The sequence below is a fragment of the Atractosteus spatula genome, chromosome 8 (genome assembly GCF_055471065.1).
Source record: "Atractosteus spatula isolate fAtrSpa1 chromosome 8, fAtrSpa1.hap1, whole genome shotgun sequence".
NCBI classification, from domain to species: domain Eukaryota; kingdom Metazoa; phylum Chordata; class Actinopteri; order Semionotiformes; family Lepisosteidae; genus Atractosteus; species Atractosteus spatula.
In genome coordinates this window covers 21,231,016-21,258,239 of record NC_142713.1, presented here as the reverse complement: position 1 = coordinate 21,258,239, position 27,224 = coordinate 21,231,016, and the positions used below count along the sequence as shown (strand labels likewise).

Sequence of the window (27,224 nt, the reverse complement as noted above, 5' to 3'; positions counted from 1 at the left end):
GGAATGACACTGTGTCAAACACTCACATTAGATTTTTTTAGTGAATTTACAGAGCCATTAATTTCTAGTTGGAAACAATGAACTTAATGTAAATAACACAAAGCCTAAAGCTCGGCCCCTGACACAATTCTGATTAATTCTAATCACTAATCTTTTACTTTTTGAGGTCATTTAAGGTCACATATGAGGTGGAGTGGTGGCTCTGTGGCTAAGGATCTGCACCTGTGGCTGGAAGGTTGCTGGTTCCAATCCCACAGCCGGCAGAGGTATTCTACTCTGTTGGACCCCTGAGCAAGGCCCTTAACCCCAACTGCTACAGGGGTGCTGTATAAAATGGCTGACCCCAAGCTTCTCTCTCCCTGTCTGTGTCTCATGGAGAGCAAGCTGGGGTATGCGAAAAGACAAATTCCTAATGCAAGAAATTGTATAGGGCTCATAAAGTGATCTTATACCTGTAAGCTTGATTATTAGAACTTAGTTGGACCAAAAACTAGAAGATACAGGGGTATTCCAGGATCAGAGGATTGTGAGACATTTAAGAAAACCAAGTTTTTTGCTGTAAGTCATGGTGGGAGATTTGCTGGCATCTCTTCTTTGTATTTGACTGCTGGATTATTAAAGGTCCCATGAAACATTTTGGAAAGAATGTTAACTCAGGTATTCTGGTTTAGTTACACTCCGTGTTTGAACAATCTGGCTTAACCAGTGTTCCCCCTTCATCCAGCTGGTGAAACCATTTCATTTTCAGTTTCATTTCACAGACTGATCTGCTGTGTAGTGGGGTTGGTGTGTAATGGATGCCTTATAGTGCCAAAGTGGTGTATTTAGTGGGTTGCCTGCTACTGTAAATGTACAACACATTTGGATCCTTTGGGAAAACAAATACTGTACATTGATAATGCCTTTTTAAAAATGTTTTGGGGTTCTCAGAAATCCCACAACTTTTCTACCTTTTTAGGTTGTTTCTTGATTGTACTTTCAGTACATACTGTAAGCCTTCTTTTCAGAAATACAGTAGCTAAAAAATGGTGATATCAGTGGTAACGATATGCAGTATCATTGGTATTACAACTTTACAGGAGTCAAGAAACGGGATTAATCTATTTTTTATTTTTTTAGAAATTCTGTTTTTTTGTTATTTCAGAGCATTCTCGTAGTTATAGTAGCTAACAATAAAAGAGTTTAGCCACTCCTGTTTGTGGAGAGGTCCTTCAAACAATTTTATTCAATGAAATAACATCAATATAATATTTGCAATAATTACAGAGCACACACATAGGCCATAACTACCAATAACCCCATGCCCCACCTCTGACCCCTTCAGTCACACAACGCTTTTATAGAGCCAATACGTGTATCAGCTGCTGTGCGTGCTTATACAGTAAATATATAGTCTTTGCACTGTATATAACCAGTGTTGTAGTTGACATTAAAAAAGTTAAGTATTACTTAAGAGAATTGTGTTTATATTTCAGACTTTACAAAGTTTTTTGCATAATGCTTTCTTTATTTCAAAAGACATTCAATATTACCTTTCACAAAGAGCAAATATTACTAATCATTACTAAAATAATTGATTATAACTTCTGCATATAAAATACAGTTGTTTTCATTTTTACAACATTATCATTATTTACTGTTAACATTGGTCACTAAAGGCTGTTATGTGAAAAAAATACTGATATGTGTGCAAGGTTGTTAAATTGTAAATGACTTTAACAAAGAATTGCTCTTTTCCCAGATGGTGCATTTATTTTGATTTAAAAAAAAGAAAATGATAAAAGCCCTGATTAAGAGTTAATAGAGTCGTCCTGTAGGTACACGAGGCAAGCAAATGTAAGCCTGTGGTGTCCTGCTGAGGTTAATGGGATTACCATCCAGTCTGACATCCTCAAGGGCTTTGCGGATATAATTTACATTTTTCAAATTGCAGAATGTGTCTTCGTGCATCATTTGAATGTTGTTGTTCTGAAAAGGATAAGTTAAAATAATAAAGCAAAAGATTAACAAGGAGCACTCATCTCATATTCCTTTCAATGTGTTTTTGACATGGATCTCATCAAAGTCTTTATAATAGGTTTTAAATCTAACAATATTGGCAAAATTAATTCTATAAGAAGCACACTTCATCAAATCGATTCATCTAATCAATTTTGTTACTGAGATTCAATAACTGGTCTGAGAAATTGGTACTGCAGTTCTCCTTTAAAATACTAATAAACTATTATAATAGTTCAGTTGTTTTATACCAGCATGGAGTGAAATCTAGTACATCCAGTATGTGTCCATGCTACAGTAAGTGAAAGCACTGTAGATGTGGCTAGGATAGTATTCAAGAGTTAGGATTCTGGGGGAAGACAGAAACATTTGACTGTATGTAAATAGTTATTGTATTCCTTGGTTCTGCATAACTGTAATGTAAATAGTAACTTATCCTTGTTTTATGTAATGTCTTCAGTGTGTTTCATTGTGTAGGAAATATTGGAGATTCCAGTTTAGCAGTTTTACTGTGAGTGGAACTGTGGCACTGTGACACCTTAGGGACTGGACTGTTTTAGACAGTAATGCATTGTAATGCAGCTAAGCTGGTGTGCAGGGATTTTTCTGAGAAAGAGACTGGTACTGTAGCTCTGATTTGCATTTGATTTTCTACAGTTAGCATGAAAAGCCCTCATGTTACTCTGATGTTGCAGCCTCTATGGGATATAATACTTGAATGCCTTTCTGGGTCTGAAGATTCCAGTAGTTATACAGTATGTGTGTGAGGTGTGTATTATTGGTGAAATAAAAATAAATAACCATTGCTTTGAGTTAAATTTTGATGTGCTGCTGTTTTACAATGTAAATGCTGAGCAACGCTATTCTCAGACTATTTGAATTCTGGCATTCTTGGGTGGGATGAGTGTGCTGTCTTGTGAAAGCTGTGACCACTCTTCTTCTCATCATAGGATTTTGAGTAAGGAATGCCAAACATTTTTAATCCAATCAACTCAATATTATTAAGGGAATCTGTACAAATGTGATACGTTATTAAAAATAATTAATCTTTTACTTAAAAGTTGCAGGTAAGCAAGGAGGTGTGAAGAATAACTTGAGCAAACCTGAAAACACCTACCTGAAGGTGAAGAGACCGCAGAGGTTCAGGCAGAGGAAGGGGAATGTGGTTCAGGTTGTTGTCAGTAAGGTACAGGTACATTAGATTATGCATATCCTAAACAAACAAATCAAGTCTATTACTGGAGGAAATTGTATAGATATTAAAATATATTGCCATAGCTGTTGTAAACACACACCTACAGTATTCTGCTGTTTAGTAATATATTAAGACACTCAAACAACAAATAGAATTCTTCACCTCCTTCAGCAGATAAAACATTGTAAACAAGCACTAAACAATGCAGGACATCATATTGTGCAGAGAATGCTGGATGAACTAGCATTAACACAAGGCTATCTATAGAAAGTGTAATTATTTTCCCCCTATAATTAATAGTGCTTGCTTCTCTGACTAAACCATGGTGCAAAGAATAGTTATATAGGTTGAAATTGTACATTTTCTCATGTTATTTTTTAGTACTTTATTAAATATGTCATGTTCAGTAGAAATATATAAAGGAAAGATATTATAACATACTACATTTCTTTATATTTCATTAACTTATTGCTACCAACAGCTACTATTCTCTAAAATGTAATCAAAACAAAAGATAATTGTTCTATATCTGTAAAGATCAACTCATATCTATCTTAACTCTCTTATAACATGAGAAATGTTTTGGCCACATCCTGTAGACAAATATGCATATACTGTACCCTTGGCAAATACTCTTCAAGCCCTTTAAAATTTGAAACAGAACCCAACAAAGCATTTTTTCAGTAATGAATGCTAAAATAATAAAAAAATGAGGAATTCTTGAGAATCATTCAGATATGCAAATGTTTTTGATTGTCTTGTTGAATGAATACGTTAGATTCTTTTAGGAAGAGTCAGTAAACTAGGAAGCTAGAAAGTACAAGTCAGAATGTTCTATCTGCAGACTTCTTATAGAGTTTATGTGTATCCCTTTGACTTTCCTCACTGAGTAGCACTTGCACATTCAAAATTGTTGCAAAAGGGATCATCTGAAATTGCTAAGAGAAAAAACAAAAAAACGTACCGAATTCAAGTTATTTTAATAGATTGAGACATAATCGCAAGATTGTGTTTTTCAAGTAGTTGAAAGGGAAATTGCAGTAATGAAGAAAATACCTGTCAACACCGGTTTTGTCCTTGTTTTGGGTAATATCTCACCTTGAAGGCCTCATTCTTGATTCCATTGCTCCCCAGCTTATTGTGGCTGACGTCAATCAGGGTCATGGTACTGGGCAGCTCGGGCAGCTGGCGGATCTTGTTCTCCCTCACCACCAGTTCCTCCAACTGAGGCAGGCTCCTGAATGCATCCTCATCAATCTCAGAAATCTGATTGCTAGTCAGGTCAATCCTCTTCATCTTGTCTGCAAACAACAACCAGCTCTGAATAATATTCACACCCATTCCGAATGTGACACAATCACAACTTACAAGTTTAACCCATTGTCACATTGCTTAATTTACACAAATATTATTGGTAAGCTAATTAAAAAAGATGATGTTTTGAATTCTCCTTAGAAAATGGACATTTTGTATGAATTATTAAGAATGTAATTAATATAATGAATATATACTGTAAGTATCCTACTTATTATACTATGTGCTGTAAAGAGTACAAGTTTTGACATTGTAAATGCACCTCTTAGGGTAATGTTTAATTGGGAAATGGAATGAACTCTAAAATGTAACAGAACATCAGAAGTTAGATCTTCTAAAGTAGAAGTGTTTTTTAACAATCAATTCATATTAAACAATGCAAATAAACAAAACATAAACATTTTCAGTGGGCATTGACCAAGGTAGGAATGTAAGATAAGAATGTTTACAAACAAAAGAAAGCCATTTGACAAATCTAGCTCACTCAGTTTTTCATTTCTAGCTGATCCAATGATCTCATCCAGACATTTCTTGACAGAAGCCAGATTAATATATAACATCAGCATGATTAATATGGCTAAGTAGCTTGTTCCACATTTCCACATCCATTTTTATAAATAAATATGTCCTGTTCTTATGGACATAGTTTCCACTTGTATATCTGGTTTGTGTAATACTGTTTATTCTGAAGTCCACTGGGTTAACATAGTCAATGTCCTTTTAGGATTTAAAATATCTTAATTGTTGATGGTCTTCTCTCATGGTTGTTTGTAGAGCAGAAATATATTTTTTGTTTCTTGGTATTGGAAAGTACACATAATACGGTCAAACTAGTCTGTCATACAATTGTAACATCCCTTGATATGATTTTTACACTTCTAAATATATGTCCCAAAATACCATTTGCTTATTCATTGTCTCATCAGGATATCTAGAAGTTGAATATGGTAACACGTGAGTCATTCTCTTCAGGTTTCTTCAAGATCTTTGTGTCCCATTTTATATTTCTAGATTATTTTTTCTACCTCCATGCACCATGCTATTGTCTATATTAAACGTCATCTACAAGCTGTTTGTCCAGTCCTGAATATGGACCACTTGAAGGGTCTGTGGAGTTCTAGGACGAGTTTTGCTATGTTGTAGGGCACACTAGTGGTAGATAATCATTCACTTTTTGTCACCAATTAAGATTGGGAATTCACCTGGTGAAGGACAAAGAAAAAAACCTTAAAGCTTGAATAACCTTTCTAGCCTGTTAAGTAGCCTCTGAGGCGCACAAGATGATGCCCATTCTATGGATTTTTAAAACAATCAGTACTAAATAAAAGTTTGGTATGGTAAGGAGACACAGATGCGAAAGATACCCAGCTGTGACAGTGATACTCCGCACTACAACAGTATGGCTTTGATTAAGTAGTCCAGGCTTTCTTGTTCTTATAATAAACAACAGCTCCTACAGCTTTGTTGAGAGTCTGTATGCTTGCAGTGACACCAGTGCGAAATGTTTTACTACTCTAGTTGAGATTGTCTCTCCGGTTAGCCACTGTGCCACTTTGTAGCAATCCATGAATAGCTCTGTGGTTGAGCGTGTCAAAACAGACTGTACATGTGTCTCATTCTGCTCTAAGCGTCATAGGGGATGCCAGTTAATACAACCAGAAATTCTAGATCACTTAGGTGTGCAATAATAATGGTCAATTTCCAAATAAATGAAATAGTCTGGATTTAAAATGTGAGGCAGCCATCATACATACTCATTTCTGCAAAATCAGACTTGTTGATCTTCTTAATCTTGTTGTAGCGAGCATAGAAGTGAGTTGTTTCTTTTGGAAGAGGAGGAACTGTTTCTAGCTTCACATCATCGCAGTAGACTGACCCTCCCAGGCAGGTGCACAGTAGGCAGGTGGGCAAACCTGAGAGGGACAGAACAGATGGTACCTATATGAGAAAACTATACCAACATCTTCAAATACAATTGGTTCTAGTTTATGCCACTATAATGTTTTTTTTTTCTTGCTAAATTAAATGACACATAAAAGTGTGGTATGGTCATTGATTTTTAATTTTTCATAATAAAGGAGGAACTTACTTGATTCATGTAAATACAAAAAAAATAATGTGGCTTACCATAGCATTACAGACAATGCTATGGTTACAAATAATAATAGAGATGAATTAAGAGTCCTTTACATGGATACTGGTTTTCCAATAAATGTCGGTTCTCTGTCCACTACTATCTGTCAGTACAGGGTGGGCTATGACTTTATTGTTCTTAAATGTTATTGGATTTTAATTAATTAGTGTTGTGTTCCTAACCCTTTTAGGTAACCTATAGCAATTCAGTTAACTACAGTTCAGTTCATGTCTTTACAGTTCAGTTATAACAGCCATAATCTGCCTTAAATAAAATATTATAACGAAAATGTTTCAACATCAAAAATACAGAATCTTCAGATCCAGTATTTCACAGCCAGAAGGTTGTTTGCCCTTGTAAATCCATGAGAAATGTATTCATAGCTAGTCAGCTCCTATTCTAATTTTACTTCATCTTTCCTTTGTCATGGTTTAGAAAAAACCTGAAGCAATCTGCTGTGCAGGTAGTAACTGTGAGCTCTGTTTTACTGACCTGCCTGTGTGTCAGGTCCTAGCAGTCCTGATCCCCCAGAGCTCTGTGCAGGGGTGAGGGGCTTGAGGGGAAGCTCCTCTTCCTCCTCTTCCACAGAAGTGCTGGGTTGCTGATATCTGTTCACTAGGGGCGGCAGGGTGCCAATCTCAATCTGTGTCAAGAGTCAGACACAGGCTGTCATCTTTTCATTTGGTCTTTGAAGTCCATAACATGACATTGCACAAAACACCCACATGAGGGCAGTGTAGTTAATGCTTTATTTTTCATCTTCAACGGCTAATCTCAAATGACCGTTTCAGGTAACACAAATATTTCTGTTCACAAACCTTATGGGAAGATTTTTTTACAGTTTAAAGAAAGAAAATTATAGGCAAATTAATACATAATGGAGGTACTTTTCTCAACTAGAAATAAAATCAAAGGAATATAAAGACAAAGAGTGGGGGAACTTTTTCTAAATAATATTAATAACTTCACAGATGACAAAAATGTGTTTGTATGTCATCAAATATTTAAAGGGAAATGTCACATATTCAATAGTGAAAGATGAGGAAGGTAAGAATGCTGATTTCAGAACAGCAAAATCTGCAATCATGAAATTGTTATGGAAGGCTTCCTCTTTCAAAGTATAGAGGAGTTTTGATCATTTGTTTAATCCAGACCTGTGGCAGAGTATAGACAGTATAGAGAACAAAAATGTGTGCCTCTAGTTTTAAAACATTTAGATCTTTACATATAGATTCTTACGTATTACACATTGGTATGGTAAAGTGTAACAAATTAAAATGCTTAAGCACATGATGTCACACATACTGTATCTTGAATCAGATGTGTAGATCAGTTTATTCATTAGACAAGATGCAGCAACTGAAACACGTTGAGCACCTACAGTATAAATAAATGTAAAGTTTTGATTTTTAGATTACACGCTTTTGTCTCGCCCCTTCCTAGAATAATTTGCTTGTTGTTCATAGAATACTGGCTATTTCCTGGCTGGGAAAAAGTCCTTGAATTGTACCATTTTAACATGACAATTTGAATAAAAGTGTCTAAATTCTTCATAGAGGTAAAATAGTTGCTTGTTTAATAGCTTTTAATATTTCAGTACATTTCAATATTTAATTTTGGTAAAAGAATGCATTTTATTACTCAAATGTTTTATTGACATCCGTCCATTTATTTATTTTCACAAGGTAGGGAGAGCAGGAGCAGATCCTGGCAAGCAATGGGTGCAATGCAGCGTGCACACTGGGTGGAATGCCAGTCCATCACTGGGCACACACAGACACGAATACACTACAGCTGCACACACTCACACCTAGGGCCAATTTTTCCAGAGGCCAACTAACCTGCCAGTAGGTCTTTAGACCATTGAGAAAACTGAAGCACCCAGAGGAAACCCATGCAAACAAGGGAGATCATACAAACTCCACACAGATAGAATTGGAGGACATCATTGGCTAAGGACAAAAATTGACCCTAAAACCCCAGCTCTGCAAATGAGCAATGTTAAATACTGTGCTACGATGCTGATCTGTTTTTTAGAGATGTATTTCTTAAATTGATTTATAAGCCTTATCAAACTGTGCATTTCCATTTTCCTCCCCGGGGAAGGTACTGTAGATGCCTTTTTGTTTTGCTCTAATTAATAAAGGATAGGAACCACTGTTATTTACCTGTTTTGGCAGTCATATATTAGGTGTATTTATGTCTCAGTTCATTTTTAATATTGTGAGTTCCATTTAAGAGATGCCACTATAAGATTATAACTTTTAGCACTATTGTAATAAATTTAAAATATAATTAAAAAAGCAGGCATATTGTTCATTGTTGTTTTTTTACATATATTTAAAATATTTTTTACATGTATTTATGTCTAAATATTTTCACACAAATTGAAAGAAAATAATGGATGTGTGCAATAATAATTGTTTCTTAAACCCTTACTTAAACTTAAAGCACAGACATCATATGTGTAATGTGTAGTCTGAATGGATCATTTCACTGTAAATGCTCATCTGTTTTAAAAGTCTTAAGTTAAACAGTTCAATGTAAAATATTTACTTGAAGCAGCTTTCTGATTTCAATTCTGCAATTTCAGCTTGGTCCACATGAGGTCTCTGGAAACCCACATTGAACATTAAACAATGTTGCAAGCCTCTGTTTGAGGTTTTTAGACTCTCTCTCCTGCATTCATGTCCTTTAAGTTAAAAGTGGTCCTTGTGGAACCAAGACACTCATGGTAACAGCACATGGTAATTCACTCTATGAAAAAACATTAGATAACATAGTATAGATGTGTTTCCCAGGCTTTGCAACATAGTATATATTAAAAAGGTGCATATTATATTATTTCTAATTGTATGTACTATATGTCTAATATATAAACTTTTTTAATTGCTTTAGACACAAACATACAGTATGTTATTTTGATTAAAATACAAAACTTATTTAGGTAGCAGTCACTTTTTAAGTTTTTAAAGTAGTTTAAAGTGTAATGCCCATGGTAGTGCTCAACTGGGAAAGCAAAAAAGAAAGTACAGTATATTTTACATTACAAAATACTCTTGGGAACAAGAATTTAATAAAGCCACAGGGAAAAGTAATTATAATATGGGCTCGTAAGTTTATATTTCTGCAGGCTATGAAAGCATTAACAAGATAGAGAGGATAGTGAAACATTTGGCTTCAGAAAGCCCTGTCTGGAAGATTATTAGATTGTTAAATGAAAAATTCCCCAAAATATTTCAGAAAAGTACAAAATAAAGTGAATATGTATTGTGAATATGAGAATACACAATTTAACAGAGACCCTGTTTTAAAACATTTCCAAATGAGGGACATCCAGCAGTTTACACATCCATGAAGTCCATTGAACTCTGCAACAGTGAGCCAAGAACAACACATGGACACTGTGGCAGTCAGTGTGTATTTGGTGGTTAATCTTTCTTGTTCCTATAGAAATAGACAGGCCATTATTTCAATTGTTCTCTTTTAAGGTACTATAGGATTTTGTACAGGTTTCCAAATACATGAAGCACCAAATCAGTGCAGTCAAATTAAACTGTTCTTACAATATGTTATATTTTTGACTAAACTGTGTTCCATCTAAAGATCAGAGGTGAGATCATAAGTCAACTTAAACTATATTTCTCTTGATTTCTGAGCCATATTCACTCTTACATTTACAATCTTTACAACACAAAAGATCAATGAACTCTTGGAATCCAAAGCTATGATATTCACTCATGGTCCTGGAGGGCCACAGGGCATTCTGGTTTCTATTCCCCCAGAGCTGCTAGTAACATAAATGAATTAACCATTAATGTAGTTGATCTATATAATCACTATTGAAGTCCTTAGCCAATGAGGTTTTAAAATTAATTGCAAAACGTTCAGAAGTCCAGGGCCAGAAGAGAAAAATCAATAAAATGTTGACAGAGAAGAAGGTTCAATCTATATTTAAAAAAATTTAAATGGCAGATGTTTACAGCACTTAAATGCAGAAACACTACCCATGGTAACTTCTTCCCCTTTCATTATGTTCCCCCAGGACAATTAAGTAAGAAACATTATACCTCTGTTGAAACCCAAGATAAGGAGTTTTCACTTTTTTCTCTGGGGGAATAAAGAAGTGTTTTCAAAAGCTTTTACTGTGCTGAGGAAGATCAAGGAAGAACTGGAGACTGAAAAGGTCCCATCATATTTAGATTCCATAAACCTCTATCATTTAATATAACTGAGCAATTTGGCCTAACCTTGTAGAGATCGCAGTAAAGAAAATTATAACAATGCAATGAGTACCGTAATCAATTCTCATTTAATTCATCTTCCCATGAAAAGAAAAAGGAAAGAAAAGGGTTGGGAATCAAGATTAGATTAGAATGTTAGTAAATGCAGTAATTAAAGATCACAGTCTTTTAACAATTTCATTTCTAAAAGTATAAATGAACTATGTGCTGTAAGCCTCAGTTATTTACCTTAAAAATCATATTATTTATTTTGAAAAAATAAAATGACTGTGGGTTTCCAAATTGCTCATCGAAGAACGTACATCAGGATTAAGTTAAGGTCCTGGCCCATTTTGTTTTTCTAAAATTCAGTCCTGCTGTTTCTTATGATATCATTCCAACATAATTTTGCATTTGATAAAAGCTGGAACAAATTGAAAAAGATTACACTAGTCTTCTAATTCCAAACTTTCATTGCAAAAAATTCACATTATTTCAAATGTGGTCTGTGCTGAAGGGTACTCTTGGAAACAGAGCATGTTCCCCATGTTCAATAGTTTACATTTTTTACCCATTGTAAAATAGCTTAAATTAAAACACAGCTTTGGGCAAGCTTGACAGGGCTTGGTTAGGCATTTGTTGCCAGGAAACTAGAAACTATACAGCCTGGAATAACTCCACATTCTTCTTAGTGTTTTGTATTCAACAGGACATGGGTAAACTAAACACAATGATATACCATCTTTTTATTCTTTCTGTTAGTGGGCTGCTCAATCAGTTTATGAAGCCAATTTTATGTCTGCCTGTGAAGTACCTTTTCAGACAGAGGTTTTAATTTTCAGGAGGTATTTACAGTATCTACTGTATACACATCTACCAGTGAAGCAGTTTTGTAAATCAGAAAGCATTAAAAAAAACTTTGGAGGCACACTAAAACTTTGGAGAGAATCTACAGTAACATGTTGCTTCAATGATTTGCTTCATTTACATTGCCTTTTGAACCCAGTCTTTTTGAACACTTTGAAACAAGAGCATTGAACAAATGAGTTCATCCTGTTTCCAAATTATATTAGCCATAACATTAATGGGTCAAATTTCAGAAAAATCTGACGCAATGTAACTAATATTTTTTGTAGTAGTAGTTAGTAAAGTTACTAGTAGTAGTTAGTCATGGTAGTAGTAAGAGTGGAAAAGGTAGTAAACAATTATAGCTGCAGCATCACTAGTAGTAGGAGTAGCAGTGTAAGTAGTCGTTAATCATGGTAGTAGTAATGTATTGATTTTAATATTTCTGAGAATGAATAGTGAATAGGCAGAAGTAAACTTTTCAGATATATGACAGGAATAATGTGAAGTAGTTTTCATTATTAAGTGCAAAATGCATTTTCTTTGCTCACAGTTCCAAGTCCCTTTACAGGTAATTTTAGATTCAATAAGAAAGACATGTCTTAGATCAGAAAGTGAGGTACAAATCCCCCTTAAAAAAAGAAACAGAATAAAACAACAATGTGCAATTCACAACATTCATCTAAACATTGCACATCACAAAACGGGCAGTGTGTTTCGGCCCAACAGGAGTCTTCAGGCAGTGTCAGTGCTCCTTTTTTCCTTGTTAAGTGCAGCTTTTCTCCTGGGCAGCTCTTGTTTGTGCACTATTACATATTTTGGATAATGTGAGATTTAAAAAAGAAAAAATGTATTATACTTAGATCAAGCTCTGCTTCATGTTTGCATAAATCACATTCATCTTCTTTATGCAACAACATTAACAAAATAACAGATGTACAGTGCTGGAACTTATTATGAAAACAAAGAAAACAGTTGGTATAGAATGCAAATTATATACTACAAATAAACATAAAATGTTTCTTTAAGAAACATTCTATTTAAGCCCTGCACTTGTGGAAAATTTATTTTCAAGACCTCTACTGGATAATTGTCTAACATATACACGTATGAGGAACTTGACATCAGTTCTGGGGAGTTTGGGTTTTCTTCCTTTAACTCCTCTGCTGTCAGCAAAACAAAATTACCTCAAAGTCCTAATGTATGTAACGTTGAAGTTGTGCTGCAATCTGTTGAGTACCCTTTATTAGCTAAATCATAAGTTTTTTTTCACACCTGAATATAGCAAAAACATTTTTTCTGCTTTCTTCTTTGTTTCCTATACAGATGTCATAGTGTGGCTGAATACAGCCATGGATGCAATTGGAAATAACCCAAGTGCACAGAATCGGAGTAAGACGTAAATGTCTGAAGAGACCCAACTGATTGAAGATTCAGGTCTCTGGTATGGGGAAAAAGTGAAAAGACAAATGAGTGTAAATACAATAATTGATTACTGGCTGGAGGGGCTTAGAAAGTCCAGGGTGGTCAGAAACAAAGGAGAATGAGTACAAGGTGAATGAATAGGAAATCTGCAGAGAGTCTGGCTGTTCGTATCCCAGGGGAAATAGAAAGAGAAAGGCTGGCATAGCGAAATGCCAACCTTCAGTGAACCTTTCTACTCAAGTTCACTGACTGAAATCAAGTAGCCCTAGCTTTTGGGGTGTCACTCTCTTGGCTTTTGAGCTGAATCCTACTGCCGGTCTCCAATAGAGTCTGGGGTGCAGACAGGCTGTCCAGTCAGCAGTCCAACTGGAAAGATAAAGGACTGACAGACCAATGAGCTGAAAGGGGACGAGTCACCAAGATCCACAGCCTTGTTAATCCTGCTAGGCTACACTGAGCAGAGGGGTCCAACCTAGTGACAACCAGGCAAGGAATTCCAATTTGATAGTCCAGTCAGGGAGGCCTGGAAGCAGGTCGATTCAGGGGACCCTAATGGGGAATCTCATCTTGAGATCAGGCCAGGCATGTGCTATCATCTGAGTATCCTTGGAAGCAACTGCCCCAGCGAAAGCACCAGGGTGCAGTCAGCTCCGGATAACCCATGAACCTTTTGGACCAACCGGGGACACATCTGTTGAGGCAGGTCATGCTCATGTCCGTCTTCTGATCCTCTCTTGGCTTTTGGAGCCTCTGGGCAACACAGCCATAGGCTGAGCTCCCAGCCAGAGCTCAAGAACACAGGAGTACAGGAAAGGGCTCTGCTGGAAGGTGGCTTGGGAGAAGAAAGAAAAAGAAAGGAAAAAGGAACCAGGTGTAAAGGCTGTCTGACAGCTCAGATATTCAAGAATGGGTTTAAACTGTCAGAGAAATTCAAATGAGGACAATAAAGCACAATCCACACCCGGAACTTTGAAACAGGCAAAAGCCCAGAACCAGGCAGGCAATCCAGAAAGACAACAATAAAAGGCCAAAGCCTAAAACCAGGTAAGTAATCCAAGGAGGAAAACAAAGCACCAAGAACAACAAACAGGGACAAAAACAAGATGCAAAAAGGAAACAACTTCAAAGAACAAAACAAGAAATTGGGTAACGGGAAGGAATCAAGGGGAAGGAGGAAAATACTACAACTAGGAAAAACCAGAGAAAGACAGGATCTACAGTAGAGTTCAATGTAAAGTAAACAATACTGAACACAGCATGGTCAGGAGCAGGGTTTAAATGGCCTGAGGAGGGAAAGTGTGGATTGGCTAAAGAGTTCTGCTTGGTCTGTGCCTCTGCTGCACAGCTGGTGTGGCCACTAGAGGTTGGGGTATCCTTTGGTGGTGAGATGGTGGAACCGTTACACTAGGTGACCAAGACAACCCAGAAAGAAGAGTGCTGACAGGGGGGACAGCGAGGAAGAGTCCTGCTGTGATGGACAATAAAGGCCATCCCAAATGAAAGCCACGAAGTCAGCATGGACGAAGGTGGTCGGAGAGAGGGACTGGTCTCCAGGGCGGATTGAAAGCAAAGGATTTGGGCTGCTTTAGTCGAGGGTTGATGACAGCAGGAAGTGAGCCTAAAGTCCTGGACAAAGAATGGTGCCCCAGATTGAAGGTGTGGATTGACAGGAAAGAGGGGGGCAGCAGAGAAGGGTCCAGGATGTGAAGGCTTGAAACCGCCATGCACGGTGAAGACTGAAGAGACAGCATTGCAGGAGGAAGTCCAGAGGAGAAGAATAATGACAAAGCACTGCAAGTTTCTCAGCATTATAAAGGAAAAGGGAAATAGAATAATTCATGTGCTAATAAAAAGGTGATTTAGTCAGATATCTGAAGAGGAGAATGCTCTGGCTTCCCAAGGCAACCGCGGGCTGAGAAACGGCACAGGACAGCAGTCATAGCAACAGAATTAACTGCTGTTTGTTCCAATATACATTTAGTACTATTGTAACCAATTTAAGACTGAATAGAAACTGCTCATTCATAAACATTTACCTATAAACATTACCTATATAAACATTTACCTATCTTTTACTAAACAAAATGTAAATGAAAAATGTACATACTGTACTGTATGAGAAATTTTGAGTAATATACATTTTCCTGTGTAAACTATAGTGTCTGGACATACTAGAAAACAATTCATCAACCTTTTTTAATATATTTATTTTCAGTTTATATTAGTTGTGTTTTAAAGTGCACCAAATTTGAACCCAGTTCACCACTTGATCCTTGTTCATACATTGAACTTGTTGATCCAAGTTCACCCTTGCTCCTGCACAGGAGGGATGCATCCTCCAAGCCTGACACTGTCACACTAATTCTTTTAGCTCTGTGAGTCAGCAGAAGAGATAAGTTATCAGATGGGGGTCTGGTGTAACTCTCACTGAGAGCTTGCACATGCCCAGTCAACAACAGGGACAGCTGCTTTTTGAGATTTTCACTGAGGAAATCATGAGTGTCTCTCTAAACAACCATGTCCTGGATTTACTATTCAGCCAACTGTCTGCCCCCTTGGAGCCCCCTTGGAGCATTACAGTTGACTAATGGCAAGTAGAAAACCACATCTGCTTTGTCACTGTGTAAATGTACATCTTCTGAGAGCACAACAATACTAACCATTGATTCTAAGGTATTGTATATAGCTAGAGCCCGGGAAGAGTACCTGAATATTTTTTCACTGATCAAATAAAAATAAATAATAATTACAATTAATAATAATAAATAATATCTGCTTACACTTATATAGCACTTTTCTGGACACTCCACTCAAAGCACTTTACAGGTAATGGGGACTCCCCTCCACCACCACCAATGTGGAGAATCCACTTGGATGATGTGACGGCAGACATAGTGCGCCAGAACGCTCACCACATATCAGCTATAAGTGGGGAGGACAGCAGAGTAATGAAGCCAATTCATAGACTGATTTTAGAATAGAGTTAGAATGTGAAAAAAAAATATGGAACAATCATCTGTGTTTCTATTTGAGCATTTCAGAGGTGGGTGACTTTATTCCTTGAGAACCTCAGGGTCCTCTTATTCCTTTGACCATGTAATTTATTTATTAATTTTAATAATTATTTGGATACAAATTCACATAACCTGCATTTTTGTGATGCAATTTGTTGCAAATTGGAAAATTAGAGCCAGGAGGAACTATTAAGCTATCTGTGGAGTCAGTCTGCACTAGTACTTAAAGTTTGGGAAAGAAAATAAGAAAGAAAATAAGCTATCTGCTTTCCCAGTGTAAAACACTGTCTTTTTGTTTGATTGTATGCAGTGCTAGATACAGTAACAGAATAATATATGGAACCCACAATGTTGTCTACGAGAAAAAAATATGTTTTCTTTTACTTTTTATTCTGTTTACATTGTTTTGTAAGACATGATCCTCAGGGTAAGGAGTTACATGACAAATTAATTTTGTTGACATACTGGTCATGTCTGATTTAATGTTTTTACATGTCTGTTAATGCTGAAAAGTATATTATGCATGCAAGAGTTTGCCATGTTATTAGTTGTATCTAAATTTAAAGAAATGCTGACAAAACTAAATATCTCAGAAGCATTAACGCTTACCTTTGCTCACATTACTTTAAGAACAGAATAGAAGAAAGCATTTGCTGAATTTTTTTTGCATGAGAATAAGCCTAATTACGCGTGTTTATTCCCCACCAGCTACATTGCCACATGATCTGAGCAGCTGCCAAAATATTAGCCAAAAATAATGAATAAAAATGTTAAAACAAGACTACTCTTTGAAGCATTTGATGCTGCCACTTTCTGCACAGGGACCTGATTCAGTCCCTACAGTAAATGTCTATTACCTCTTGACCTGAATGTTATTTTTAATTCACTAAATTCACTAATTCACTAAATGCTTGTTTGCTATTTTTGCTATTTGTTAATTTTTTTCATTAATAATTATGACTATCTTTGGTCAAAGCTTAAAATTTGTTTGAGGGTTTGAGTCACCCAAGAATCAAAAACTAGTTTGAAAATTCATAGTTCAGCAGAACAATGACCTGATCCACAAGGCCACAGCTACAGAAAAGTGGTCTAGCAAGAGTAAATGTCTTTGAGCTGCCAAGTCAAAGTACTGACTTGAATCAAATAGAAAATTTGTGGTGAGACTTGACAATGGTAGTCCATCAGCTGTGTCCAGTGGACTACACTCTGATGAATTGCAGCAATCCATCAGGAAGAATTGAAAAAAAAATACACCATCCCCTGCAGTGTTGTCTGCAATGCCATCTTTTTAATAAAATGCCTATCAAGGTTGTGACTGCTTAGTCATTAACGATTCCATGCCAGTCTGTGGAAGAGCTGCAACTCACAATTGGCAACCCACTGAATCTAAGCAAGTGTGAGCCTGATCTGTAGCTGGGTGGGAGATCTCCTGGGGAAAAGTAAGGTTGCTGTTGGAAGAGATGTTAGTGGTGCCAGCAGGGGGTGCTCACCTTGTGGTCTATGTGGGTCCTAATGCCCCATTATAGTGATGGGGACATTATACTGTAAAATGGCAAAGGCTTTCGGATGAGACGTAAAACCGAGGTCCTGTCTCTCTGTGGTCAAAATCCCAGGGTGCTTGTCGAAAAGAGAAGGGGTGTAACGTGAGCAAATTTCCACCTCACCTTTACCAATGATGGACTCCTAATAATCCCCATCTATGAACTGGGTTCATCACTCTGTTCTCCTCCCCATTAATAGCTGATATGTGGTGAGCGTTCTGGCGCACTATGGCTGCGGTCGCATCATCCAGGTGGATGCTGCACATTGGTGGTGGTGGAGGGGAGTTCCCATTACCTGTAAAGCACTTTGAGTGGAGTGTCAAGAAAAGCGCTATAAAAGTGCAAGGAATTATTAAATTATTATTATGAATTTTACTCTGGTACCCTGTCTGAATTCTGCGCTGATGTACCATAATCTGACCTATATAAAGTTCCTCCTAAACTTAGTTGGTTAATCGATTTTTCACGAATCTACTTTATTTGCCTTTAGTAGTGCTACTGATACATAATATACTGTGGATGAATCCAATGTTTCTTCATATATGTAAAATCCATCCAGAAACATCCAGACAGACAAGGTACTACTACACAACATGTATATTCAAACATGTAATAAATGTTCGCACATGTAACATTTACATGGATTGGAAATCCAGAACTCAATCCAATGATTTGTTCAATCCAATTTAGTTACTCTTAGTCTATTAGCATGGTCAGGGACAAGGTCAAGTCCTTGCCTAACTTCACCTATCATGGCTCCAAACCTCAAGCTAAGCTCTCTACAACATTCATGTCTTCCCTGCTTCCATGAATAGTTGTATTTGTATTATACTATTTTGTAAGAGAAGGTATAATAAAGCTGTGCAAAGTAATGAGATTGTGAATATTCACTGTACCATGGGAAGATTTAGCTGCTAAAAACTCCATAAGATTTGCCATGATTTATCTGTATAGTGAACTGACTATGCTCATTCTACCGTATAATATGTTGAAATTGAGATGCAGAATATTGATTAATTTGAAACAGTATAGACATGTAATTTGCAGAAAAGTGATGTTATAACCTGTTACCCAGTGTCTGCATCTCAATGTGGTCTTGTTTTCACATTGTAACAAACATTCCCGGTTACTGTATGTGTCGATGGCATAGGGAATGACAGGCTTAAGACAACTTCACAGGCTCACTGACTATTTTATGCCCTGTTTCATTACGGGGAGACATGATAATCATGGAGAAAGAGAAGAAAGTGCAGGCATTTGCTGTATGCAGAGGAGGGATTACTCTCTTATCATCTCATTTTCTAACTGCTTATTCCTGGTGAGGGTCACATTGGTAACAGACCAGACTTCCCTTTCCCCAGCAACAGGCTCCAGCTCCTCCTGATGGACTACTAGGCTTTTCCATGTGACCTGAATGATACAATCTGTCCACAGTGTTCTGGGTTTTACCAGATGCCTGAGCCTCATCAGCTGGCTTATCTTGATCTGGAGGGGTAACGATTCCCCTCCAAAGTCCTACCAGATTGCAGAGCTCCTCACTCTATCATGGAGAGTAAGCCCAACAATTCTATGAAGAAACCTCATTTCCACCACTTGTAGACACGATCTCACTACCTAAAGCTTGTGACCAAAGGTGAGAATAGGGCTGTAGATTGACGGGAGATAAGAAAAGAATAGTTATGCTTCGCACATTTTTAAGTTTAAAAAATGTAAATCTTTAAAATAAAGCTTTTCCAAGCCTATACTCTTTAAGAGGAATACTAGAGTTCTAAATATATGTATGTGAAGCACAGTATGCTGTTCCCTAAATTGGGAATATAGTACCCTAGTGCATCCTATTGAAGAAGGAAATGGTATAATGTAATCCATTACCAGCTTCAGTTTTCAAATTGTTGCAAAATCTGGTAAAGAACATGAACATTATTAGTAGAAAAAGGTAATTTCTCTGCAGTATCCTATACAATCTGTGCCTTCTGTCCTTTGGAACATTTCCTTACTCATTCTGTATCTATTTTCTGTTCAAGCTTTTTTTTCCACCAGATAGAAGTGTGAAAGTTCCTTACCTGGGGCTCATCAATTGTAAGTTCATCGTCATAGTTGAAGGTGTCTTGATTTTCCAAGTGGAGGTTTTCCAAATCCACATCATAGTGCTCAGCATCATATGTGTTGAAGTCAAAAGCCTGTCTTCTTTGCCTTGATGGAACAGCAAAAACTGCTTTCACAACAAAAAGTCCTAGTACTATATTCACAAAGGTCTTCATGATCCAAGCCTTCTGGAAAAAGCAAGTTTTTGGTTAGAAAGATCAGGCATATTGGCCTGTTGGCTATAGTACTGGTATCTTTAAATGCTTTTGTGAAAATGTATAAAATATACTCTTTGGCATTTTGGTCAGATCCCACATATTCCAGGCTTAGTTTTTAATTGAATTTGTAAAAATATTGTAAATATACAATTACATTACATTAATAACATGTAAATATTACAAAATAAAAGTTTAAAAATGTACATTTAGAAATTTTAGTATTCATTGGATACTATATCGGATTGGATATTGTGTATATTATTGACTTGTTAAGTATATCTTAACAGAAATAGTTTGGGAGTGGAATATTACCCTATGTATTTTAATAAAATAACAATTTTCTTTTAAAATTCTTTTTACAATTAATTAGTCTTTAATTCATCACAATAAGGCACAATAAGATACAGTATGTGCCTTTAGGTGATATAAATACACCTTCTCTGTATTTGAGTGTACCTCAGGCCTCACTACAGTACAGGGTCATACAGTATCACCGATCCGTTTTGCTGAAACAATAATACTTGTACACTGTTTTCTCTTTATTATTTCCCATTATTTGCAAAACACTACATTAATGTTAAAACTTTAAAGAAATGTTAAATATGCAAATGCCATCCATCTCAGAAAGTACAATAGAGTACATAACTATTCAACAACATTGGTGAAACACAGATAATGTAACAGAAGTTTGATAAGAGGTCAAATCCTAATCTTGCACTTCCACTCTCTTATGTCTAAATATTCATTGGGTGCCCACAACCCTGTATACCTTGTCTATAGCAGTCCATGTATTAGCCTCAGCAGAAACACACATCTCTCTCACTATGCATTATTGATACATTTCTCACATTCATCTCCTACAAAAACAGGACCAGAGTCTCTTTCTTGCCTTTTCTTGAGCAAGCAGCTCATAAACTTAAAATTTTCCATCAAATACATAAGGCTCTGTTCCTGCTGTGGTTGCTGCTTACTCTTTTCTTACAGTTGATGTTATTAATCCTCAATGGTATTCCAATAACCTACCCCCATATCTCTTTTCCTAATCTCACTCTGCTCTCTCATTACCCCATTATTTTCTCTGTTTCAGGTTGAGCATCCAAACCACCTCATCTATGGCCCTAGCCTATATTCATTGTTTTGCTTCTCTGTTTTCCCTAGCCCTTCTTTTTGCTGTTCCTGTAAAGACATAATTGATGCTCACTCTGTCCTGACAGTGGGAGCATATGGATTCAGTTAGCACTGGGTCCGAGCATCTTCATTCATAGCTCTTGCTGTTCCCTGGTGCCCATTCTCTACTGCTGCTTTGATGATGGTCCCCCCCCAAAATATCCCCCTACCCCTCAGTTATAGTCCGGCTGGTTTGGTGTCAGCACTCAACTCTTTCATCTCCTAAAGAATTTTCTATTCTTTTGGGGGTTGATTGGAATCTGTCTTAATCCACAATATGGAGTTCGAGCAAATTTCAGCAAGTGCTAACTCTCTACTCATTCGTGTCTACTCACTTCAAGATATTCTTCTAGGTTGCCAAAGTGTCTTCTGCTTCTTACCACAGAGCTCCAATTTCAAGTAAGCTAGGATTCTATGGCTATACTACCAGCTGTTGACCTGTTTCGACTTTTGTTGCATCAGCTTCATACAAACTGTATGTGCTTCTCATTCACTTCATTCTCCATCAGTGTTACTCTGAAATATTGCATATCTGTATCCACTCTACACAGTAGCAGTCCTACATCATACATGCTTTCCATTCATTCCATGATATGTGCATGTTCTTCTCAGCTTCTGCAAAACTTTGCAGCCTAACCAACTCGCTCTTAGCTCTTTGTATCTGCATCTGCATTTTGGGGAAACTTTGAGGGTTGTGACAGCATTGATCTTTGGCCAGATCTCAGCCAGGAAGTCTTTACTTGATCTTCACTCCATTGCAAAGTTAAACTTACTGTAAATTGTCTTTAAATTGTAGAAGAGGATGTATTAGTCAGGGTTTGCCACTCACCTTTATATTATTGTAACTATTTTTTTCAACGATTAACAGAAACAATATAAAAGTACTATCTATATCAATTTCACTAAGAGTCTCTGCATTTATTTACCAAATTCAACCAATATGTAAGTATAAATACATCTCTTTATGGTGCTGAAAATTATCTATGCTGAATGATCTCCTGGACTTCAATCATCATTCCAAACAACATTCTTTTGGACGTACTGTATCATTACAACAAATTAAGCTAAGAGACCTACAAAAACTAATAAATGTGAAATATTGTAGCACTTGTAACTAGATTCTTTTGAATATTTGTGATATTCAGAACCTTTTCCCAAAGGCCAAGACAAGAATTCTTTACTCTTAGTCATTATTTAAGTAATTAAATTTGTGAGTAATATTTTAAAGCACTAGCATTTTAAATGTAACTTTATTTCATGTTATTTATTTGGCTGTGGAAGATCATGGAGAGAAAAGGCTGAGCTTGCAGGCTAACAGGGAGACCCAACGTGCAAACTTTGGACACTGCAGTACAACTACAGCGTCTGTAATTTTAGGAGACAGCAACTAGGCAAACTGAAACTCTCTGGTCTGAAAGAAGGCTTTTATAAGAACTGGTCTAGGCATGCACTTATGAAATTCCACTGGGGTTACAGGACAGGATGGCAGTCTAACTTCTGCTGAAAGATTGAAGGATAAGAAGGAATTCAGGTTCCCTCACATATAAACCTTTGACCAAAACTGTACAGTTCAGCATAATTACCCTTAAAAATACATAGTGCTGAATAATAAGATAAATTACCACTTCATTTACTGAAATAATACATTGCCCTTGTATAGCACCCCACGATCAGCAAACACAAACCTGCCAATTCTTGTTTTAGCTTTGAAATTCGCTGTGGGTTTCTCTGACAGTTATTTGGAAAGTTCAGTTTCCATAATTTTTGACATATTGTATGCAAGACTTGATTATTTTCCCTTATAGCAAAACCTTTTGTCAGCTTTGACAGTACGGTGTTAGTTTCCATTTTCTATTCTATAGTATAATAACTAAAGACGGGAAGAGAGAAAATCATTTGAAGTTTGTATTATTGACATTATAAGTTGTGTGAAGAAACCTTAGGAAGACTGGCAGGCAGTCAGACCTTCTGTTTCCTCTGGCTGAAGCTTCAACATTCTAGTCTTATAATGTTTGAAGTCCTTGTTTTAAACATTGTGTCATTAGTTTTCCTTAAGATTATTCTTGTTCATATGTATATATATATGCTCTTCATGATACAGTATCTTCTAACTACATTTTAGTATGCTCAGATGTACAAACTGCATTACTAACATTAGTAAGACGTATACTAATGCTAATTGTACTACTACAAAATGTAGTTTTGTAGGTTAAGAACAATACAATTAGTAATTTAACAATAAAATATTTTAACAATTTCATGTGATAGTAAATATTCATGATTAATACCTACTACTGAGCAACATTAAAAACACATAACATCCAATATTTAAATAAATGTTAAGAAAATTGTAAAGTCTAAATTTAACTTCTCCTTGTTTGACAACAACTTAACAAAGCAAAATGATTAAAATTGACATTAGAGTTATGATTTCTGAGTCCCCCCCCCCCCCCCCCCATGTCAGTTGTCTTGGAGATATCAAAATCATCACATGGGAATTTAAAACCTTTAACACTAAAATTAAGCCCCATACTAAAAGGCTGTTTTTTGTCTAAGAAAACTATGCCAAAACCTAGTTACGGCGGACCATGTGACAAATGTCATTATTGCTAGAGTAGGTGTTGAGCATAGGCAAGCAAAGTCTTTTTAAGGCTTAAAACAGACTGCACAGATTAAACCTGAGAAATAAAACCAAGAAAGCCTCAAAGCTTACCTTTGCCTTCTACCTTCTCAAATGGTCTTGAGTTGTAAGATTGAGGAGCTCAGGGTATCTAGACCTGCCCAATTACAAGGGGTCTCAGTGGCTGTGGGAGGGTGGTATCACAGTTAGTCCTGATATGTGCCCTACTGTGTGGAAGAAAGGACTGACACAGTGAGGGGAAAGCAGTTGCTTTTGGTCAGCAAGCAACTTATTTATATGCACTGGCTGTAACTCAATACTGACCAACAGTTCTCAGATAAAATACCATTATTGTAATGGGCTCCTTTTTCAAAATATGGTTTAATGACTGAATTTTACCTTGGTTTAAAAAGTGCATGTGTTGCTTACATTTGAGAATCATCGGGCCCAACTAAACAATGGAGTCTCTGTGTTGAAATTCAGTCAACATTCTTCCAGCAATGGGTCAAGAGTTGCAATAATACAGTATATGCTGTGTTGCCTGAAGTAGGGAAGAAGAGGAAGTGCAGCTTTAATGTGCTAACTGTGCTAACTTTCATACACCTTTCCACTCAGCGCCATGGAGGTACAGAACAAAATAAACAATAACAATTTTCTCTCATGCCCCTGCTGGGTAAAACTGTGTGAAAAAGATAGGAGGCAAAAAGTCAGAATGCACTTTGCCCTGAAACGTCAGACATAAGGCAAACTGTTTTCTGCTGTTTCTATTTACAACATTCAAGTATTATTGTGAAGACTTCACACTATGAAAAAAATGATTTTAAGATCAGACTAAAATTACATTTGTCTTTCAGTCTCATTCTTCTAGTTCTCTTCAGCTGATAACAGCACATTTTTAGACTTCTAAAAAATGTTTTACTTTTATTAACTTAGTCATATAATGTAGTCATAGTAATAATAGTATGATTATCATTTTAATTTATTATTTAACATTGTGTTAAGTTTTTCATACAGTTTTATGAAATTTCTTTTGGTTCTGATACTGAATTCATTGAATGTGGAGATGTTTTATTAGGATAATGCAAGTGAGTAAACCCTACTAAACACGTTTTTTATGATCAAATTATTAAACAACCAGCTCAAATGTAAATTACTCAACTCCCATTTAAATGTAAATTAATCAGCAATGCTAACCACTGTGCCACCATTAATTCAGTTACAATTATTACACTTCAGGATCACAGTGAGCTAGATCCTATTTCAGAAGACAATGGAAGCTAGGCAGAATACATCCTGGGCAGGAAACCAATCTGTTACTGGACACACAATTTTGAGGCACTTGTTAACATAGACAGAATATCTCCCTGCACCCAGAGAAAACCAACACAGCTACTTGGGGGATCTTGCAAACTCCACACAGAAGGATCCCCAGGGTGGAATCAAGGCAGGAGGGCAAAGGAGCTGTGATTAGCTCTTTATTTAACCAGGTAAGGCAATTATATCAAATTCTCATTTACATTGACAGCCTGCAGCATTGCCAATTTGTTCAGAAGATCATTTTACCATTCTAAGTGTATACCATTCTGGGTGTAAGAGCAGAAGCCTCCTTTGCTACAGTACATTTGAAGTTATAACATATCAGTCACAAGTTCAAAGCTGTAATGACATACTGTATACACACTGCTACCTACATGACTTTTCACAAAAACAAAATTTTAATAAGCTATTACTACTAAAAAATGTTACTATTCTAACATACTATTATACTGTATATACTTATTATTTTCTTCTATTCTATTAATAAACCAAGAATAGAGACAAGTCCTGTAATTGTTTTTTTCTGCTTTACTGTTTTTCAGGGACAGGCTGGAGAGAGGTTGCTGCCCATCCTTAGGAGCACAGGAACCATACCGCTGTGTAGTTATGTTTCACTTTATTTTTAGATCTGCTTAAAAAAAACAGACACCATATGAAATAACATTCTCATGGTATAATAATTGCAGGAAAGCTGATTTTCTGAGCACACACTACAGTATGTTGTTCTCAAGATGCACCATCAGTATACCTGTATGTTCTTTGAAAACGTTGTGATTTTAAAGCAAATGTTTTTGTGTAAAATGACAAAAGTGATCTACCAATCATTTGTTTGTGCTCTTTGCTCATCATGACATATTATCAATACAGTTTTTTTACTTGCAATAACTCAAACATATTACAATTAAGAGACTTTTTATTGCCGTTAAATCTTAGAATCTATTAATGAAGAACATACCTTTGGAATACCTCATTATTTTTAAAACCAAAACAATATCCTTGTTCCAAGTTACATGTCTTTGAGGGATTATGCCTAAAGATGTTTTAGATTTAAACTTTTGACCAAATTTGTTTTTCCACACTTGAGTGACGGTGTTACAAAAGTATGTTTGGCAATTGCTGTGGTTTCAACTATATCTGTGTCTCCACAGTTGGTCAGAACCCTCAGCATAAGGATCTGATCTACCAAGAAATCAGATTTACAAAAAAATGAGCTTCAGAGACTACAACACCATTTATCTAACCTGGAGATTTATGTAGACTGACAGTAGGAATGCACTAGAAGTAGAGGTAAGCCCTAAGGTATAATTGTAGCCCATGAACATGAGGTCAAACAAGAGAAAGATAGGTGAGGTTCTTTTAAATGGTATATATTCCCAATTTCTATCCAAAATATATATTTTTGACAGCACATTTACATGTTGCGTATTTCACACAATATATTACAAGAGCGCATTATTACAGGGCTACAAGCACTCAACAGGCTTATATTAAATACGTTAAGAATTTGCAGAAGAATGATGGTCTTATACAGAATAAATTGAATGTTTTAGAAATAGGTGTCATTTAATAATGATGATGATAATGACAACGATAATAATAATGTTACTTTTCTTAAAAAAACAAAGAACTGCATAATAGGTCATGTATAAATATAATGCAAGTTAAAGGAAAGAGAAGAAAATCACAATTAACACAATTCAACAAAGAGAATAACTTACAGTACTAATAGATTAAAAGCATTTATTGATGCAGAGGTTTTTAGTTTGTTTAGTATAGTACTAGATACACCTGTAAATAAGTAACTATGGTATTCTTATCTCAATGAAATAAAAATATATGTCAGTATTTCAGTATTAGGTGGAGGAAAATCCATTTCCTTATGAAGGAAATGGATTTGCATGGACACAATACAGTCTTCTGACATACAGATGCTTCAAATGATAACACAATTTTACAAGTAACATCAAGGCTTTTAAATTATCTCAAATGTTTTATTTTAACATCATCCTCAACAGCACTAAATTCTCCAACTTTTTCAAGATTATGTTTAAGCATAACCTAAATCTTGTCACACTTTAACTCAAGAAGTTTCCGTTGCATCAGTACGTAAATATCAGCCAGATTCAG

At 36.1% G+C, this 27,224-nt stretch overlaps 1 protein-coding gene across 2 annotated transcripts; it reads right to left on the bottom strand.

The window, feature by feature from the left end:
• Positions 1-1,658: 1,658 nt before the first annotated feature.
• epyc (epiphycan) lies at positions 1,659-23,939 on the bottom strand. Of its 2 annotated transcripts, none has more exons than XM_088923734.1 (7): positions 23,874-23,939; positions 19,754-19,963; positions 7,134-7,284; positions 6,262-6,420; positions 4,292-4,494; positions 3,116-3,211; positions 1,659-1,968 (listed from the first exon to the last, which is right to left on the bottom strand). In XM_088923734.1, exons 2-7 carry the CDS (start codon positions 19,949-19,951, stop codon positions 1,798-1,800), a joined length of 978 nt encoding a protein of 325 aa, XP_088779860.1. In that variant the 5' UTR covers positions 19,952-19,963; positions 23,874-23,939; the 3' UTR covers positions 1,659-1,797. The 2 variants fall into 2 exon arrangements, with proteins under 2 accessions (XP_088779860.1, XP_088779861.1); XM_088923735.1 differs by having other exon boundaries at positions 19,754-19,960; positions 23,874-23,896.
• Positions 23,940-27,224: the final 3,285 nt, after the last annotated feature.